The 20,800-nt window shown below is 36.6% G+C and overlaps 1 protein-coding gene and 1 long non-coding RNA gene across 3 annotated transcripts in view; both read right to left on the bottom strand.

Annotated features, from left to right (window-relative positions):
* Positions 1-4,236: 4,236 nt before the first annotated feature.
* On the bottom strand, positions 4,237-11,948 carry LOC127836412 (uncharacterized). Of its 2 annotated transcripts, none has more exons than XR_008028754.1 (3): positions 9,403-10,183; positions 7,926-8,735; positions 4,237-4,661 (listed from the first exon to the last, which is right to left on the bottom strand). It is a non-coding gene; the product is annotated as an uncharacterized LOC127836412 (long non-coding RNA). The 2 variants fall into 2 exon arrangements; XR_008028755.1 differs by lacking the exon at positions 4,237-4,661 and adding an exon at positions 11,224-11,948 and having other exon boundaries at positions 7,750-8,735; positions 9,403-9,901.
* A 4,448-nt stretch (positions 11,949-16,396) lies between these two features.
* LOC127835495 (uncharacterized) overlaps positions 16,397-20,800 on the bottom strand; it is a 31,384-nt gene continuing 26,980 nt past the window's right edge. The window contains exon 4 of the mRNA XM_052361937.1: positions 16,397-16,501. Within this exon, the coding sequence (XP_052217897.1) occupies positions 16,397-16,501 (105 nt within the window). The remainder of the gene's footprint in view (positions 16,502-20,800) is intronic.

Below are 20,800 nucleotides of genomic sequence, written 5' to 3'. Positions count from 1 at the left end.
CATGCACCCACACATCTCTGAATTAGTGGGCATACCAAAAATAAACAAATGACTTGAAAAAACTCACCCCTAGATTGCTCTGCATTATGTTCAAGACTGATGGTTCAGGGGGCCAGAATCTCGAGACGATGACTACTGTCTGTTCAGTACTTGACTGCTAATGCATCCAGAACAAAATCAACGCTTTGTATCTGGTTTTCCTGGAAATAAGTCAATCATGGCCAAATGAAACAAGAGCACTGCATAGTGGCTGCCAACTCTTGGCTGCGAAAGCTTGTCAGAATTTTTTTTAGAGGTCACATTGAACTTGCTTTGACCTAGTGACCAACAATAGATGTGTTTGTCAGAAACACAATGCCCTACTGTGCCACTTTGAAATAAAATTTTAATTTATCATTTGGCAGGTATAGCCATCATCTCCCTTTAAAGCCATATTACTTCCTTGGATTTTGTAGACAGTTAAAAATGACCAAGCCAGAACATCACTGACAACCAAGGCCTGTGGTTAAAATAGATCATAGCTAGAGGTTTTTTTCTTTTCATAAAACTTATTAATCACGTACCTTGGGGTGTAAAGCGCCCCAAGTATCCGCTTAAAAGACTTAAATGAATTATTAATTTTTCAAATATTCCAGTCTTTTCACGTCTGCACGTACATATGTAATGAAATAATAAATAGATCTAGAGAATAGTAATGATTTTTAACAAAATACACAGTCACCACCTAAATGTTGCGGATCTTAATTAGTTCTTGCTGATGCCCTATGTTAGTGTCCTTTTCTTAACTGATAAAGATGGATCTTTATTTGCAGATAACGATGGATCAATATAAAATAAATGGGTTGTTAAAGATTTGCAATCTATTTTAATAGATAGAATTACATGGAAATAGTACAGTTCATGGAATAACTTACAATAAATACAAAATCTGTGAATAAATCCCTTTAAAATCATACACTTCTTACTTCCATGACCATCCAAGCCCATTGACCAACATACAATAACCCCCAGGTCAGTACAGGGGCAATGTGCGGGCCATCCTCAACATGGCAAGAAGAGGCAGAGTGAAATAAAACGAACACTTAATCAAGCAAAGTTATATGTTCAATATGCTTACATATATTTTGATAAACAAGGGCTGTTTGTAAAACATGCATGCCCCCATATGGGCTGTCAGTTGTAGTGGCAGCCATTGTGTGAATACGTTTTTTGTCACTGTGACCTTCACCTTTGACCTAATGTAAGTTATCATCCGGAAAACCATTGTACTATTTTGAGTCACTGATTAAAATTTTTTTTTTTTTTTTTTGGGGGGTTGGGATGGGGGGGGGGGGGGTGGGTAGGGGGGTGAGAGGGGGGTATAATGTGGGGTGTGGTAATGTATAAGATGTTTAAAAATAAAAATAAAATGGGGGGGGGGGGTGGGGGTGGGTAGAGTAGGGGGGGGGAGTGAGAGGCGGGTATAATGTGGGGTGTGGAAATTTATAAGATGTTTAAAAAAAATGGGGGGGGGGAGGGGTGGGGGGTGGGGGTTAGGGGGGGGGGAGGGGGAGGGGGGGGGTGGGGGTAATAATGTGGGGTGGGGTAATTTATTAGATGTTTAAAAAAAAAATGGGGTGGGGTGGGGGGGGGGGGGTTTAGGGGGGTGGGAGGGGGGTATAATGTGGGGTGTGGTAATTAATAGATGTTAAAAAAAAATTGGGGGGGGGGGGTAGGGGGGTGGGGGGGTTAGTAGAAGGGGGGGGGGGAAGGGGGGTGAGAGGGGGGGGGTATAATGTGGGGTGTGTTCATTTATAAGATGTTTAAAAAAAAAAATGGGGGGTGGGAGATGTGGGGGCTGGGGGTAGGGGGGGTGGGGGTAGGGAGTTGGGGGATGAGAGGGGGTAATAATGTGGGGTTGGGTAATTTATTAGATGTTTAAAAAAAATATTTTTTTGGGGGGGATGGGTGGGGGGTAGGGGGTGGGGGGTGAGAGGGGGGTATAATGTCGGTGTGGTAATTATAAGATGTTTAAAAAAAATAAATTGGGGTGGGGTGGGGGGAGGGGGGGGGGGGGGTGGGGAAGTAGGGGGGGGGGATAGGGGGGGTGGGGAGGGGGGGGGGGGGAGGGGGGATGGGGGGTAGGGGGATGGGGGGGTAGGGGGGTGGGGGGGTGAGAGGGGGTGGGGTGTGAGAAGGGGTTTAAGTGGGGTGGTAATTTATTACATCATGCTAAAAAAAATGGGGGGGAGGTGATATCCTCTATTCATTAAACATGAAATATAAACTTATTGCATTTGTTTCCACTGTATATAAGAAAGATATAATAGTGTATTACCTACCCTGTCCTGCTTATATTTATATTAATCAACAAAATTAAACATTAACACTAGAGCAGCAACGATTCGATCCGATTCATTGAAAATCGATTTGAAATGCTTCGATTCGATTACGATACCAAACCTACCAAATTCGATTCGATTCTTTAACATATATACATATATATGCATAGATACGTAAAGCACGCTGTATTCTGACTATTGATACGGGAAGGTGGAGGTTTTTTCTTTACCTGTAATTACGACGCGCGCGATTGTTGCTTAATACTTTAGTCATCCAATCAATAAGCGCTTTACGGTCTACTTTCGGAAAAAGCGTCAAAATGGCTGAACAAGTTGTTGCCGACAAATTGAAATTATCAGATGCGCCTAAGAAGCAAAAACTAAAAGTGTTGCAGTATTTTGGGGTTTCGGGATGGTAGCCCCTACCGATTAAAGCAAAGTGCAAACTGTGCTTCATGGATGTGGCGTACGCTAAGTCCGGCTCAACCACTACTCTAATGCAATATGTCAAACGCAAACATAACGTTGATTTAGCAAGACTAAGAGGTGGCACAAGTGCAACTACTGAAGTCACGAGCCAGAAAAGTAGTTCTATTTCTGTTGGAATTTCGTTAAGTTTATAAGAGAATGTGATTTGTCCTACAGGTAACAGGTGATGCTGTCATGGCACAATGGATGACATGCTTATAGCGGTTTTGGGTAAAAGTATAATAGTGATAGTACAACCATTCATATGATTCCAGATACGTTCTTATCATTATTATCCCCCGCCAGAGGCAGAGGGATATTGTTTTGGCGTTGTCCGTCCATCCGTCCAGCTGTCCGTCCGTCCGGCACTTTTGTGTCCGGAGCCATATCTTGGAAGTTCTTTGATGGATTTCATTTAAACTTGGTATGAGTATATATATGCATAAGAGGATGATGCACACCAAATGGCATTGTACACCATCTGTTAAAAACAGACTTATGGCCCTTTGTATCTTGAAAAAATGCTTTATAGTGTCCGGAGCCATATCTTGGAAGTTTTTTGGCGGATTTCATTGAAACTTGGTATGAGTATATATATGCATAAGAGGATGATGCACGCCAAATGGCATTGTACACCATCTGTTAAAAACAGACTTATGGCCCTTTGTATCTTGAAAAAATGCTTTTTACTATAGGCATTTTTGTGTCCGGAGCCATATCTTGGAAGCGCTTTGGCGGATTTCTTTAAAACTTGGTATGAATATATTCCCGCGCCAGAGGCGGAGGGATATTGTTTTGGCGTTGTTCGTCCGTCCGGCTGTCCGTGCGGCACTTTTGTGCTTAAGAACCTTCCTTTGTCTTAGTTTTGTGTTATTGTCCTCCGTCCGTCCATCTATCATTATGTTCATCCGTCCAATTTGCACCCATCCTCAAACAAAGCATATGTTGCGGGGGATACCTTGGGCCTTTCAGGCCCTCTTGTTTATTTATTTTTTATATTATTGTGTAATCAACACAATCTTCTAGTGAGAAGTTTTTATATTAAAATTCCTAATTTGCTATTCTTTTTTATGTGTTTTATTGAAATCACATTTGAACAGAAATGTTAATTTTGAGGCATAAGAGTGAATATATGATAAAACTAGGTTTTGAAGATGAATCAAATCGAAATAATCGGTATCGGAGTGTCTGAAATCGAAATCGAATCGAATTGAGCTGTTGGTGAATCGTTGCAGCTCTAATTAACACAATATTTAATATACAAAACATACAAAAAATCTCATATTCTGATAATATTTTTACTGATCCACTGTATTTTACTCAAAGGATGATGTTTCATTGGACCGATAATTATAGATTTAGGATTACAGACCAGTTGCTTCAGTAATATTGTTCAGAGTTTGCCCTGTTGGCCGTGTATGAATTCTTGAGTTATCATTAAAAAACCATTTTACTATTTCGGGTCACCGTGAGCTTGACCTTTGACCTAGTGACCTCAAAATCAATAGGGGTCATCTGCGAGTCATGATCAATGTACCTATGAAGTTTCATGATCCTAGGCCCAAGCGTTCTTGAGTTATCATCTGACAACCACCTGGTGGACGGACCGACAGACAGACTGACAGACCAACGTGAGCAAAGCAATATACCCCCTCTTCTTCGAAGGGGGGCATAAATATAACAAGTTAATATTAAATGGTTGAGAATAAACTAAATTTATACAGACATGTTTGCCTTCATACTTCTTTATAGTTTAATGCATATGCACCAGTGTTGTTGATGTATTGCGTACGACTGCTGCTGCATCTGTTGCTGCTGCTGCGCTGACTTGACTTGATTGCTAGGATACTGCTTGACACTGAACACAAACCACTGGAAAACAATTATATATATATATATTGGAACATTTGGTATAATGTAAAATAAATAATAGAACAATAGTACATTGATTTAAAATCTAAGATCACAATTGATGCAAGGGATATAATGCTTTCGTTGTTTTTAAACAAAAATACTCACACGGCTCTGTAAAACTGTGGGCACACGTTTAGTTAACCCCCCTTCCCCTGAATCAAATATAAGTATAACAACCTATGAATTCCCATGTATGTATGGTGAGATACAGAAACAGTAAAATATTTTTATGCAAGACAGTGACTTGACCAATACTTAGTTAGAGCTTTGTCACAAAATCACCACTAACTCTCAATCCAGACTTCATGGTTTTCACATGATTGAAGTTTTAACTTAATCCCTTTAGAAATGTAGATTTGGTGAGGTAAAAATATATTTACATAAAATTCAGACGAAACGCCCCTCTAACTGACCAACTTACATAAAATTGACTCCAATATAACCTCTCCTTGGTTTGTGGGATTTAATGATCATTTATATACATCCCCGCCCTACAGGTCATGTGAGGTTGGGATGTTCAGAGATAATTAAGGCCATAGGTGCATCATGAATCGGCCTCCCACGGCTAGGGCTGCTACTGGAGATCAGAGTGGTACAGATTTTACATTCCGCCTGGAATCTCATGTATATTAAAGTTCCCGTTTAGCGCAGTCGGCGAGGGTTTAGGAAGGGTGCCTTGTTCACTGGCATGTTGTCATATGAAATCAAATATCAACAAAGTGAATATCTAGTTGCATCAGCAGAAAGTCATGCTTCTATTCACTGCAATGTCCTACCTTGAAGGCAAGTCAATATTTGACATTTAAATAGACACGTGCGATACACTATTCAAAGCATTACACAGTTATGCAATGTATGAGCTGTAAAAAAATAGGAAAATTAAATAAATTCTAATCGCATTTATGCTAAGACAAGTCGCAATTTTACAGACAGTTCGTATACCTAAAAATGAAGAAAAAAACTACACTACTCCAGAAGACTGGTTTTTATTAATCATTGCAGAACGGTCAATGTGTCTTCATTAGACGAGAACATTTTTATTAAGCCCACAAACATGATGGATAACTTTCATGAAGATCCAATTTAAATTGTCTTAAAACAAAGAGCAGAGGTTATAGGTGAGGCCACTGCCCAACAGCCCACATGCAGCTGCCACAATAATTCTATAATACATGAGCCTTGCTGGGAAAACCAAGCTTTTATTGCATTTTTCGTTAGCAAAATCAAGTTAAGGGGGAATTTAGCGGTGTTTAATTCAAATGCCAAGAAAGCATTCTGACCATATTTCAGCATTATTGAGCCTTGACACCAAGTTTATTTTTACACAAGTGGCCCTGATTTAAACGCTGGCTAAGTTTCATCAAGATTGAATCTTAATCGTGACGTCTAGACTCTAGAGTGTCAACCATGATTTTCTGTTATTTGAATAGATGACCTAGTTTTAGGATGCATGTTAACACAATGCAAATTGGCTTAGATAATGTCCAGATTTCAGATCAAGTTTCATCAAGATTCAATAACAACTCATGCTTCTAGATTGGTAACAAGCTATAAGTTGAAGCAGCACACAGCATGATCCCTAACATAAGGTGATCACAATTTCTCACTTTGAGAACTTCGTGCTCAAATCAACTAAAATGATCATTAAATGTGTTGATTTGCAACACGTAACATTTAGGATTGTTCTGGGTGTAATAGTCATATGGGCGATTCCTGATGCAATCAATGAAAAGCTACTTACACTATTACTGGCATGTGCTTTGTTTACCATTAAAACTATAATCACATAGTGGATAGGTCACAATTGGTCATTAAAGTTGATATACAGATATCGACAACAGAAAAATTCATCTTATTCAAAGCTATAGACATCACTGAACTCTCTTATGCATCAATGGTAAACAAGAAATATCTTTTAAAATGATATACGGCGTTGATTGTGGTTGGAGTTTATGAAAGGTAAAGAGTTCAATGAATGAGATCAAGGATAGCGAATGTCTTTTTCGGTGCAGTTCTTAGCTGCATCACACGCCGAACGGGATGTTACGTGGAGTTTTTGCGGCTTATTTTACATTATTACATCTTGCTGGTCATAAACCTATAGATACAAAACAGAATACCAAAAGAATAATGGAAGTGAAATTAAAACATTTGAGTCAACCGGCCACATGCAAAGTATCCGTACATATTTTAAATATTTATACGCGCGTTCTTTAAACAAACCTGTTTTAGTGGTTTGTCGGGCATTGCTATTTGATTCGAGTATAAACAGTATCGAAAATCATCGCGCTCATTCTTAATACATTAGTCAATATGGTGGAATAATTCTTGTTAAATTAATTAAAAATAATATTTATTATGGTATTGTTGAAAACACATAAAGAATCTATTATTGACATACCATAATTATATCGCTGGATATCTTCATTTAACATCTTTCTGGTCTTAAGAAAATTCCAGTTCAGCTAGTTCACGCTATAGCGTCTTTATTATATATAACACAACAATGACCTGTATATAAACTCTGACATTCACCCGCACTAACCGCGAACTGACGATGGTGTAGAATCTACGCACAAATTGTATTGATGTGAAGAGTTGAGTGTAAAACTGTTCTATCTATCATGCCTTTTCATATGAAATAAAATTGTTTCATGCTGAACACGCAGTAAAACTGTGTTAGAAAGACACGGCCGTGTTTCCAATGTTCTGGTGGTATTCTCAAATCAGCCAATGGACAAAATTAAGTGTATTCATTCATGGGTAGCCGCGGGCATTTTTATTAATGTATTACCTAAAGGACACCTAAGTTCAAAAGTGACATTAAACAGCTACGCAGAAAAAAAAATCATAATTACAATTAGTATGGGACCTGATTTTGTCAAGAGTTAAAGAGTCAAATATGTTGGTACCTGCTGATAAATTGTTTGTTGGTGTTGTTGTTTTGAGTGTTAATATAGCTCTGTATGATCAATTTAAAATGCAATATTGAGGGTTAAAATTGAAACTTCTTCTTTCTATATTCGTACAAGAGTTTATCGCTGAACTCCTAAATTGAAATAAGATAAACTGGTCAATTAAATGATGAGCAGAAACCAAAGTTTGAATTAGGTTTAACCTGCTTATTAAAGCTTTATTGCATCTAACGTCTTAGGCTATTGAGACTGGGTCTCCTGAATGCTTTGCCATAGTGGCCCCTTTTGCAATGGCACAAGAACTTACCTATTGAGATGAAGTGGCTGAGTTGCAGTTGGTCACCATCTTTCTTTGGACCTGAACTTTTGAGGATAAGGCTTCTGCGAACAGATTAAAAAATCTTAGCGCATCCCATAAATGTGTCCCATGTAAACCAAATTATTCAAAACATTCTGATATTGTATCAGTTATATTGGAAGTCAATCAATGTTGTTTAAGTAAAACATTTATAAGAAATACATCATGTTTGTAGGCTTTTGATACAAATGGGATATACACCAAAGACTTGATACAAACATAGCCATCTATATACTATACACTTGATTCTGACATGTTTCATCCCTCTGAAACCAATATTTATTAAGTGCAGTTCAACAACAAAAAGGTGGGTTGGACATAGGGAATGATGGAAGCAAGGACAGATAGAATTACTGACAAGGATAAATCTTAAAGCCCCCCCCCCCCCTTACACACTTTCAAGGCAATACAAAACAATACAAATATTTACGATTACCTGATGATTTTTTAAGTTAGCACCCATGAGAGAGTATTATCAATATATAACACACACAAACTATTTGAATTGAAATTTGGAGTAAAACAACTGCACATAATACAAAGTAAATTACACTACCAATCTACTATTTGGATAAGGTAATCTTGACCAGGAATATGTGGAGCCCCATGTTTAGATTGGCTGCACTCTGCGAGTAGGACACGTTGAACTGCCCAAAAGTCCTTCGCCGAGTGCCACCCACCACCACCCATGCGAAGGAAGTGTCCCTGGGTGTCTGGGCCCAGCTGGCAAGAGAGCCTGTTGTACAGCTGGTTACCAATCTATGATTGAATAGAGTTCTGTAAGAACTGGCTCTTAAAACAAAATGCAGGCACTTAAATAAATATTAAAAATAAATAAAGAAAATTATTGTTTAATGTACTAAAGGCATTAAATAATTGTTTTACTCAAATTAAAACGAATGAAACAATTACATTAATTATATTAATTTTTGTTATACAATGATAAACTTTGGGTTCAGGGGCTGACCTTTGGCTGAAAAATAGACAACACTGTGCGCTGACCTTCTGTGATTTAAACTGATATGATATCAACCGTTATTTGCTTTTTATTTACCAAGTTTGATAAATTTAAAAACACCAAAATTCCCATTTGATGCTAGGAACTTTTCCTTAATCGGGCAGAAAGAAGACTGATACATTTATATGAGCCTCATTCTGGTAAAATGGGACTCAATGTATGCGCAGTCTGCACAGGCTAATCTGGGATGACACTTTAATAGGACTCAATGTATGTGCAGTCTGCACAGGCTAATCAGGGATGACACTTTAATGGGACTCAATGTATGTGCAGTCTGCACAGGCTAATCAGGGATGACACTTTAAGCAATATGACTCAATGTATGTGCAGTCTGCACAGGCTAATCAGGGATGACACTTTAAGCACATACATTGAAACCCGTATCCCAGAGCACCGCTCAAATACTACCTGTTTTTTTGTTGTTTCTGCTGCTGCTGCCGTAGACAGAGATAGAGCAAGTCCTGACGCCAAATTCGTCAACCCAAAGCCGTGAATTCCAGACAACAACGGTTGTTAAATGGCCTTAATTGCTCGCAGACTGTTCTTCTGGTGTAAGGTTCGCATTATTTAAAAGCAACATATCGAGGTCAGTCACATTAATGGACACATCACTATAAGCTATCTGTTGGGTCAGATCGTTTCCGTTCGAGCGACTCGTCCCGAACAATTTGCCGTTGCCCAGCATCAATTTATTGCTAAGCCCCATCCACGCTGGAACGGAAGTCTAAATTACCAAGGATCCGCTGTTGGAAGTGTTGATGAAGCAAACATGGGAAAATATCTTGATAGGAAGCATGTAAGGCTGACACAAGAGGATTTCGTGCTGAATTTCTTGAGAGAGTTGTAATATTTTTGCAAAAGGGGGTCGGGATTGTACAATAATGTTTGTCTTGTTGGCTCATGTTTGCTGAAAAGGCAATGGAAAGCAAACTAAACCCAGATTGTATTTAGTGACGAATGAATATTAAAACAAACTTACTTTACACACCTTTTTTAATGACAAACATTGCGTCTATAATTGATATTCAGGATATCGCAATTAATTTTTCACCAATTTGAACTCAGAATAGCGTTGAATCAATGAGTTACTTTCACCAACTTTACATTAAAATTTTGTTGTTTAAAACCGCGAAGAATACACGGTAAAGTACAGTTTGTAGCAAGGTAAAATACTTATCTAAACAAAAAACAAAAACAGGCATAACTTTAGCCAATTTAAGTGTGAGACTGTACTCCTTAAAAAGTGCAACTATACAACAAAATGTGAGAATCAACAACTTTAAAATTCATGTAATACTATATAATTTTTAATGTGATACTCTTTAAATATGTCATTATAAAACTTAAAACATGATACTGTACACCTTTATATGTATAAAACTAAACAAAGAATGTGAGACTGAACAACATCAAAAGTAAAACAATACAACTGTATGACATATCATCAGAAACAATAGATGTGAGTTAAATACTGTAAGTGTATGTGTACTTGATCAAACACGTTTTGTATATGAGTTAGACAGAAATACAAAAAACAATGGACATCTATGGTGAGAGAAACCTACGCCACTCTATCTGGCTACCAGGGCCATTATACTAGTAATTATAGCATTTTCTGATTAAATTAATTCGCTGTATTGATATTTGTTGATTTCTCGAATATATAGCCAAGTTTTTGTAGGACATACTTAAGACTTAAAGTTTCACTTCTGAAAGCAATAAAGTGCAATTGTTTTGCAAACATCCCGGCCATATTTTAAATAATAATCATGTCCAATTATATGTGAAATAAACATGTTTAGAACACCAACAACTTCAAAATATTAATAACACTTAGTGAAATTTGCAAATTAAGCCAATTATTCTTATAAAAGACTATGAAATGTGCTAGAACTAGGGGCTAGCTCTGTGCAGAGTTTATTGTACATGAAACAATATTTGAAATTAGGAAAATTTAGGAAAAATCCTGCTGTTTTGATTTAAATTGGGTTTGTTTTATCGTTAACAAATATTTAAACATTGAGAACAAGAGCTATCAACATTAATTGCATTAAGGTTCAACTTATAGAGCCGAATAAGGAAATGAACTTAATGTCCCAACCTATTTAAACAAATATTGAATTGAGAATTTTAGCCAGTAATTATGGGAAATATAGACGTTTTGAGATTACGAATGGGACTGAATTATCAGCCCCAATTTTCAAAATACATAAAACAGTAAGGTCTCACCTGAAGCTCAACAAACTGAGATGACACGCTGGCCTCGCTGATATTGTTGAGGATTGAGTTTGAGTTCTGATTAACTTCGGTTGAGCGTCGAATGGCGTACTGGATCATAAAACAAAAATGCTGTCATATTTCCAGGCCTTCTTTGGCCTCGAATCAATACGATGCCCTTTAGGCTCGGAGTGTCAAGTTCTCGTAACAAAACCGCACGTGTTCGCTTTTAGCAGTGTTTCCAATATTTCGTGGATTTCGCGCCAGAAGAACACACCTCATTGATGTATCGTGTTCTGTATGTTCACAACCTAGTCATTACTGCCTTTCATTGTCAGCATTAGCGTCAAAAGCGCGTTCTCTTAGGACACTTTTGCCCCTGAAAGGACAAACCGTGAAAGTCCGTACTGTTGCCCGAACTATCAACATCAAAAGTATTCCCCTTGGCAAGGTAACACTGTTGAATTTATGGCTTGAATTGTTTCTTGATTTTCTCAAATTCTTTGCTGAATTTCTGTTCGTCCCGTAAAAAAATGGAACACGTCATTAAACTGGTCATTCTTAGTGATGTCCAACAGTGATAACTGACTGTTAGCGTTACCAAAACTACTGCTATAACTCTGGTGTCTTTAGCACTCGTCCCACTCGGGCACTCCAGCTAAACAAAACTACTCGATTGCGAGTGTGGGAAACTCGACATGGACATAGCGGTAGTTGAGAACAGCGCATGAAATCTCGACGTGCTCAGAATTTCCTGCATAACGGAATTGTTAAACACTGCTAACTCTTTGAGGCCGGAGGTCTAGGGGAGTAACTTGGGGTCAGGAGAGAAGAAGGGTCGCCCTGGACTGGAGCTCCTGCAGGCCGGACTGGAGCTGTTGCTGGGCTAACTACATATCAATGCTTGTGCTCTCCTAAAAACAACAATAGCACAGTGGGTGATATGAACTTGTTACAAATGTTTATATTACATTCTTTAAAAAGTCTGCTTCTTGATTGGATGTTTAGGCACTGTGGATGATATGAATTTGTAACAAATGTTTGTATTACATTCTTTAAAAAATCTGCTTCTTGATTAGATGTTAAGGCACAGTGGGTGATATGAACTTGTAACAGATGTTTATATTACATTATTTAAAAACTCTGCTTCTTGATTGGATGTAAAGGTTTTCAAGAGCAAAACGTCTATCTCATGAATGTCTTATCTAGCATGTTATTGGTTCCTTGACGTAAATAGCATGAACGTTAATACAATTAAACTATTGTGTATTAAGACATAACAAGTGTTGGCTAGAGCTTTACTAACCTATAAATTCATAATTATTATCCTTACTTAACTTTAAGAGATGTAATTTCATAAGCCAATATGCAGCTCATCAATATTAGGATCTGTAGCATGTAAAATCCACATAAGCAAATCAGGGAGGACACTTTGGATTATTATAAAGAAGATACTTCTTTCCAGAAAAACCACATTAAAGAGCAAATTGATGTCCCTCATAAGCCTGTACTGACTGCACAGGCTAATATGTGACAACAAGTTAAGCACATGCATTAAGCCCCATTTCCCCGCAGCACAGTTTATTTATCTTTATAGCATGATTTTTTCTAATTGTACTCATTATCTTAATCTTTTTTCTTTTATAATGCCTTTACAGATGTTTTACTGTTAATATATTTTTCAATAAACAGGAGGAAACAATTAAATATTAATGTCTTTGCAAAGTTGCAAAAAACACACACACAATATTTTACCATGCCTTTACAGATATTTGATTGTTCAAATCTGTTAAAATTCACACTAGAAAACAGTTCCAAAGTAAATCAACATGTAATTAAGTTGTTAGACATATTTAAACAAACAACTTAAAGGGCTACAACTCACTGCTGATACAGATCTTCAATTCTCTCCCTTGTTGGTGTCATTGATTTAACAGCAACTTAAAGGCAAACCCCACTGCTGGTGCAGATTTTTAATTATCTTCCTTGTTAGTGTCAGCTAAAATAATTAAAAAGCAACTTAAGAGAAAGAACTCACTGCAGGTGCAAATCTACAGTTATCTCCCTTGTTAGTGACAGCTAAAATGATGTAATATACGGATATGGATAGGCCGCGTCCCCGCACATTGCTGGACTTTGATACGGCTGAGCCTTTTATTAAACAGTTTTCTTCTGTGCTCAGCAATTGCTGTAACATTAAGGGGACCAATATGAAATATTTTGGCTCAGTCAGTATTTTGAACTTGTACATGTAAGTTAGTAATACACCAGCATTTTTTGCCAAAAAAGCATCTGTACCACACAAATAAGGAAAATTTGCATCATAATAAATACGATTGGGAAAATTCCTAGCATAAAATCTTCAAATTGAGAATGATGGGTCTTTTTAATTGCACGAAACTTAATTGTAAAAACCCATCAAAATATTATTTTACATGCGTTTTTGTGGCAATGTTAAGTGTCAGTGCTCATTTTATTATTCCACTTGCAAATACAGAAGTGTCTATTATGAGTTCTTTAAATATAGGGAAATAAATGGATGTTCATATACACCTGGGAGTAAAACAATGTTACAGACTACTTGCCCTTAATGACTACCTGCTGACAAAACTAGTTCGTTCGTACTTTGATGATGCCCAAACATAGAAAATTTCACATTTACCAATACCAAGACACGATCTTTTTTTGAAAGTAAATTGCAACATTAACTTTGTTTGATATATTTAGGGAAAAAATAAAGTTTCAGAAAAAATATACCCAAAACGTCCACAAACACAAATCTAATCACAGGGTTTGTTTTGAATCATTTTTGTGTCATCCTTCGGTCTTGAATTTTTCAAAATTGCGAAAAAGAGTACATTGTAAAAATTTCAGTTGCAAACTTCTTTAAATTGTGAAAATTTGAGTAACGAAATTCTGAAATTCGTGAAAAAATGCCATTCCCTAAAAAGGAAAAATAGCCCTGAGGCATGGCTCCTTTCTGACAGACTATCATTTTTTTAAAAGGCCCTGACAGATAAAACAAAGCAAAATGTTAGTCACCAATTCAAGCTGGAGACTGTAATGTTACCTCCCTGATACTGGATAATGATTTATATTTGTTGGCATAACACCTCCAGATTATAAAAAAAAAACTTGTTCATGGACACGTAAATTTGTGGATTCCTGATTTTGTAATAACAGGAATTAGCCCCTGGTCATTTTGTTATGTGTTTGAGTTTATTTCGTGGGTTAGTAAACCCACCAAATGAACATTAATTAATTTCCAACAAATAATAATGAATTTAGAGTTTTTTTCAACATTTTTTTAGTAAAGTGTTTTAAAAGCTTTATTGTATTTATTTTTTAATTTTGATACACCATTGTTCATTTAGAACAATAATTTTAAATCTTGTTTAGAGAGGTGTATTCCTTAGTTTAATTACGATAAAAACATAAATTGCTCAATACAGGCGAAAACTAATAAACCACGCCGGGACTCTTCGACCCATCTGGAATTTGATTGATCTGATTTAATAACATAACTTTGCAATAATTTGATGAAATAATTAGAACATAAAATATATACGTCATATTTTCAAGTCATCAATATTTTAAAATAGTTAAATATACAATCAAAAAATTATCATATGTAAGGAATAACGCTAAGAATCAAAGCAATCATAAGCATTTTATACACATCACCAAAAAATTAAACAGCACGATATGTATTAATTCATTTTTGTTGTTTTTTTAAGAATGACATGATGTAAAGATACAAAATAATTTATTTTTTCAAGATGACATAGAACATGTTGCGATGCAGCCGTTCGAGCCATTATATTACAGCATCAAAGAAAAACGCAGATTGTATGCAAAATGTCGTATTTTACTCGAATCAATTAAACATTGATTGGATGACATGTTTGAAATTATAACATGCTTATAATCAAGTAACAGCTTTGTGCGACCCTTGCCGCTTTAAAGCAAAACGAACAAATGAACGTGTGAAAATTGAAATGTTCATGAATATATAGCAATACAAACGTGCTTTGATGCAAGGCGACTTTGAGCCATCGGGTTTCGATTGTATATTACAATTTAAAAAAATTTGCCATTCTGCTAATCTGTGAACAAGTCCAAATTCACCAATAGGTACTATCAATACATTTGTTAATTGTATTTTTGAATTGTTTTCATTCTTTCTTTATTTATATGAATTAAGCTTCCATAATTTAATAAGAATAAGTGTTTTACTTTGAATACCCATTTACAGTAATTTATAAATATATTGAGATTTCATATCTTTGAGAAAAGGAATATCACGAGAATTAAATTTTAGCACTGTAATTTCCATCATCCATTGCTTACATAACTATCGCTTAACAATTATTGTGAATTTTAATGTATATGTACGTCATTCTCTCATTAACCAAATTTTAATCATATTGTTTGTATACCATATTTCTTCTCATCCAAATGTAAAAATACCACCCTTAAAAAGACTGAAAACCTGGGCTTAATAAATGTGTATAGTGGTGCCCCACAGTAACCTAGCTGTGCAGTCCTAACAGGCTAACATGAGATGACACTTTCCACCAATACTTGATTTTTGTTTTGAAGAAAGTCCCTTTAAAAAAAAAATCATCACAATAAGAAAGTATCCTCTATGATTAGTCTGTGTGTGCAATACACAGGCTAATGCGTGGATGACACTTTGAATGCATTAAGCACTCCTTTCCCAGAACGAGGCTCATCTTGTCAAACTCTGTGACAGACTGTAGGTGGTATTGCTTTGAGCCTCCTTTTGAGAAAACAGTAATTTTTTATTAATATTGCGTAAAGTGTCTTCCCAGATGAGCCCATACAGCCACACAGGCTACTCCGCTAGACGGAATTTCGTTTAGAAGAGACTTCCTATATTCGAAAAATTCCATAAATGCATGGATGACAATTAATGAAACTACATACTGTTCTTTTCCACCTCATCTTTTTTTTGCATTCTAAATAAACAGGAAATACACATGCATACATTTTCCTTGCCAAGTTATGGGTCTGTTCAACGGACCCATACCCAAAGCGTTTATTAAAAAAAAAAATATCCTCAGGATAATTATATCTCAATCATATTTCGATAAGATCTAAATAAGAGATGTGTTTGTCAGAAACAGAATGCCCCCTATTGCGCCGCTTTAAAATTAAAATGCTAAAATGCAATCCCCAGCCATGGAAAGGCCGTGTCCCCCGACATCACTAGACTGTAATAGGGCCAGCCTTTCACCAGACAGTTGTCTTCTTTGCTGAGTAGTAGCTGTAACGTTGAGCAAACCAATATGGAATATGCAAACTGCACAGGCTAATCTGGGACAACACTTTCCACACATGCATTAAGTCCTGTTTTCCCATGCAACCTTACATTGTTGCCATTGCATGCATGAAAACTAACTCTAAAGCTTTTATTACACTGTTCTGGAATTGAGGCCGGGGTCCTTCTTATTGAGAACAAATACATTCCATGGAATCATATTCATAAGCTTTATTAAATATCTCACAACTTTATAAAAACTCAAGGCCTTGTGAGGATGACAGAAATTCTCGGGGTGTTGGGTAACTGAGGTTCCTGTATGATAAGTTGGAAAGCATCGAGCTGAAGAAGAGTTTGAGTTATTGATCCTCAAGTAAAACAAGTCCTGCTGTAAACATGATATACACAATAAAAGACGCCATTTTATGTTTTGTTAAATCATATCATTCTTGTCAATTTCATCTTTAACATTCTTAATACACAGGTTACACTGTAAACCATTATTATTTGAGGGACACTATTTATGTTGATTTTAAGGGTTGACTGATCCACAAATGTATCACACACAGAAAAGTAACTGACACAGTTCATCATTTATTTTTCTGCACTGAGAAATCCACAAAATTAACTTATATGTCCGTAAAAGTCTCTTTGACCACGAAATTTCGGATGAACATGTATATGAGTTTACACTATACAAACAAGTAAAGAGGATATTTTATCTTAAGTAAATGCATACTTTTCTTTCCCACCTCATCTTTTTTGCATTCTGAATACATAGGGAATACATAAGCAGGTCTTTTCCTGGCGTATTTATGGGTATCTGAAACGGACCCATACGCAAAGCGTTTTTCTTTCTTTAACAAGGGCTGTTTGTAAAACATGCATGCCCCAAATATGGGCTGTCAGTTGTAGTAGCAGTCATGGTGTTATTACGTTTTTTGTCACTGTGACCTTGACCTTTGACCTAGTGACCTGAAAATCAATAGGGATAATCTGCCAGTCATGATCAAGGTATCTATGAAGTTTGATGATCCTAGGCCTAGGAGTATTCTTGAGACATCATTCGGAAACAATTTTACTGTGTCAAGTCACCGTGACCTTTGACCTAGTGACCTGAAAATCAGTAGGGGTCATCTGCGAGTCATGATCAATGTACCTATAAAGTTTCATGATCCTAGGAGTAAGCAGTCTTGAGTTATCAACCGGAAACAATTTTACTGTGTCCAAGTCACCGTGACCTTGACCTTGAACCTAGTGACCTGAAAGTCAATAGTGGTCATCTGTGAGTCATGATCAATGTACCTATGAAGTTTCATGATCCTAGGCATAAGCGTTCTTGAGTTATCATCCGGAAACCATTTTACTGTTTCGGGTCACCGTGACCTTGACCTTTGACCTTGTGACCTAAAAATAAGTAGGGGTCATCTGCGAGTCACGATCTATGTACCTATGAAGTTTCCTGATCCTATGCGTAAGTGATCTTGAGTTATCATCCAGAAACCATTTTACTGTTTAGGGTCACTGTGACCTTGACCTTTGACCTAGTGACCTGAAAATCAATAGGGGTCATCTGCGAGTCATGATCAATGTACCTATGAAGTTTCATGATCCTAGCCATAAGCTTTCCTGTGTTATTATCAGGAAACCATTTTACTATTTCGGGTCACTGTGACCTTGACCTTTGACCTAGTGACCTGAAAATCAATAGGGGTCATCTGCCAGTCATGATCAATGTACCTATCAAGTTTCATGATCCTAGGCATAAGCGTTCTTGAGTTATCATCCGGAAACCATTTTACTATTTCGGGTCACCGTGACCTTGACCTTTGACCTAGTGACCTGAAAATCAATAGGGGTCATCTGCTAGTCATGATCAATCTACCTATGAAGTTTCATGATCCTAGGCATAAGCGTTCTTGAATTATTATCTGGAAACCATTTTACTATTTTGGGTCACAGTGACCTTGACCTTTGACCTAGTGACCTCAAAATCAATAGGGGTCATCTATGAGTCATGATCAATGTACCTATGAAGTTTCATGATCCTAGGCCTAAGCGTTCTTGAGTTATCGTCTGACAACCACCTGGTGGACGGACCTTCTTCGAAGGGGGGCATAACTATTTAACAACATAAATTGTTTGTTGTAATTTCACTGTTTATCACCAGTTAAACAAACGATGTCCGTACAGCAGGTGACATTTATTTAACGTTATCAAATTCTGGCCTCCTTGACCGCTGTGCTCCATGCTACCACAGCTCCAAGGCCCTTTTCCATCATAATCTGTGTCAGTTTTACTGTAGGATTCTTCTTTATTAACTTATTTGTCGGACGAAAATTCAATCTTGAACAAAGCCATTTTTAAAATTACATTCTCTCGTCTGCTACGCCAAAATGTTTACATTGATGATACCGATTTTCGATAGAAGTCGTAAAAACATGATGTAAAGTTCTACGACACTGCAGAAAATCATTAACTCTTTCAATGCTGGAACCGAATTTTGAAGGTCTTTGCAAACAGTTTGGATCCAGATGAGACGCCACAGAACGTGGCGTCTCATCTGTATCCAAACTGTTTGCTATTCTGATAGTATTCTTTGAAAAAAATTGAAGAAAATGCTAATTTTAGAAATTCAGCACACAACATTTTAGCAGACTACATATTTCCCAGCATGCAAAAGGTTAATATTCATGACAACTTTACCAATGGAAACAAGCTATTTCTGTGGGAAGCTCTCCTTCGCGTCTAAAAATAGCGATGAATCATGTGAATGCTCCGTGTTTATTTATATACGCTAGTTTTGTTCTGATGTAAATAATGGATACGAGAGTTATTTTACACATTAAGAGAAAAAGGTTTTCGGTTAGTTATACCGGTAGTTATATGAATCAGTATAAATTTTGTATGTACGACCAGTCGGACAAGCTAGCCCACAGTTTTACTAGCCCGACCACCGATCTTACTAGACAATGTCTGTCGGACATGCCTTAGTGTCGAACCCTGTAAAGTTTCATGATCCTAGGCCTAATTATTCTTGAGATAACATCAGGAAACCATTTTACTGTTTCAAGTCACTGTGACCTTGACCTTTGACCTAGTGACCTGAAAATTTAAAGGAGTCATCTGCCAGTCATGATCAATGTACCTATGAAGTTTCATAATCTTATGCGTAAGCATGCTTGAGTGATCATCCGGAAATCATTTGACTATTTCGAGTCACTGTGACCTTGACCTTTGACCTAGTGACCTGAAAATCTGTAGGGGTCATCTGCCAGTCATGATCAATATACCTATGAAGTTTCATGATCCTAGACCTTACCGTTCTTTAGTTATCATCAGGACACTATCTGGTGGACGGACAGAAGGACCGACAGACTGACAGGCCGACATGTGCAAAACAATATACCCCCTCTTCTTCAAAAGGGGGGCATAATAAGTACCTTATGATTAATATGTCTCAATTATATTTCAATAAGATCTAAAAAAAAGTATATTACTAGCATAATATGATTTTATTCTTTTAATTTTAAGTATTAGAAATAGTTATATTAAATTAGTTTTTCTGAAATCAATGGACTTTTCGCACGAAATAATAAAAATCCCAAAATTGCATTTTTTCCCAAATTGGCCATGAAAAGGCCTGATAATTAAAACGTCTTTGTTACCTTCTGTGTATTCAGGTCATCCTTGTCCACCACATCCTCAGCATTCTTGTCCTGACTTGGCAGCGACTGGAGCAGCAAAATAGCTTGATGTTTTTCTTGTATGTATATTTAGGACTCACACAAATTTATATAAATGTAATGAAAATCAATAACAAATGTTCAACAGAATATGGCAAATTTATAAATCTCACATCAAGTGTTACCTTTCTGTAAACATTGCGTAAAATATCAATATAAGCTCCTTCAAAGATTACTTAAACAATATTTTATTTAAAAAATATTCATCCATATACATTTCTTACATGGCATGGTGTTTATAGAAATGAAAGTCTAAAAATAGCCTCAGTTGCTATGTACATGTGCATCTATGTACAAATATAAAATTTTCAGTTAAAATGCTTTGTTTTTTCATGCAAAGTTTACAAGATCTAAATGTTAGGACCAAAATGACACAAATGTTATGACAACATAACATAATATGCATTACATCTTATGTTCAAACAAAAACCCTCACATTGTATAAGCAGATAACAATATGTGTACATGTACATAAATTATTTGTATCTTTAACTACACACTTAATGTTGTAATGTAACATCACACACTACTATGTTCGTATGCTAAACAACACATTGTC

Source organism: Dreissena polymorpha, chromosome 6 (assembly GCF_020536995.1).
Source record: "Dreissena polymorpha isolate Duluth1 chromosome 6, UMN_Dpol_1.0, whole genome shotgun sequence".
Taxonomy (NCBI): Eukaryota; Metazoa; Mollusca; class Bivalvia; order Myida; family Dreissenidae; genus Dreissena; species Dreissena polymorpha.
Note: the sequence above shows the minus strand (reverse complement) of the source record. Positions and strands in the feature narration are given on the sequence as shown.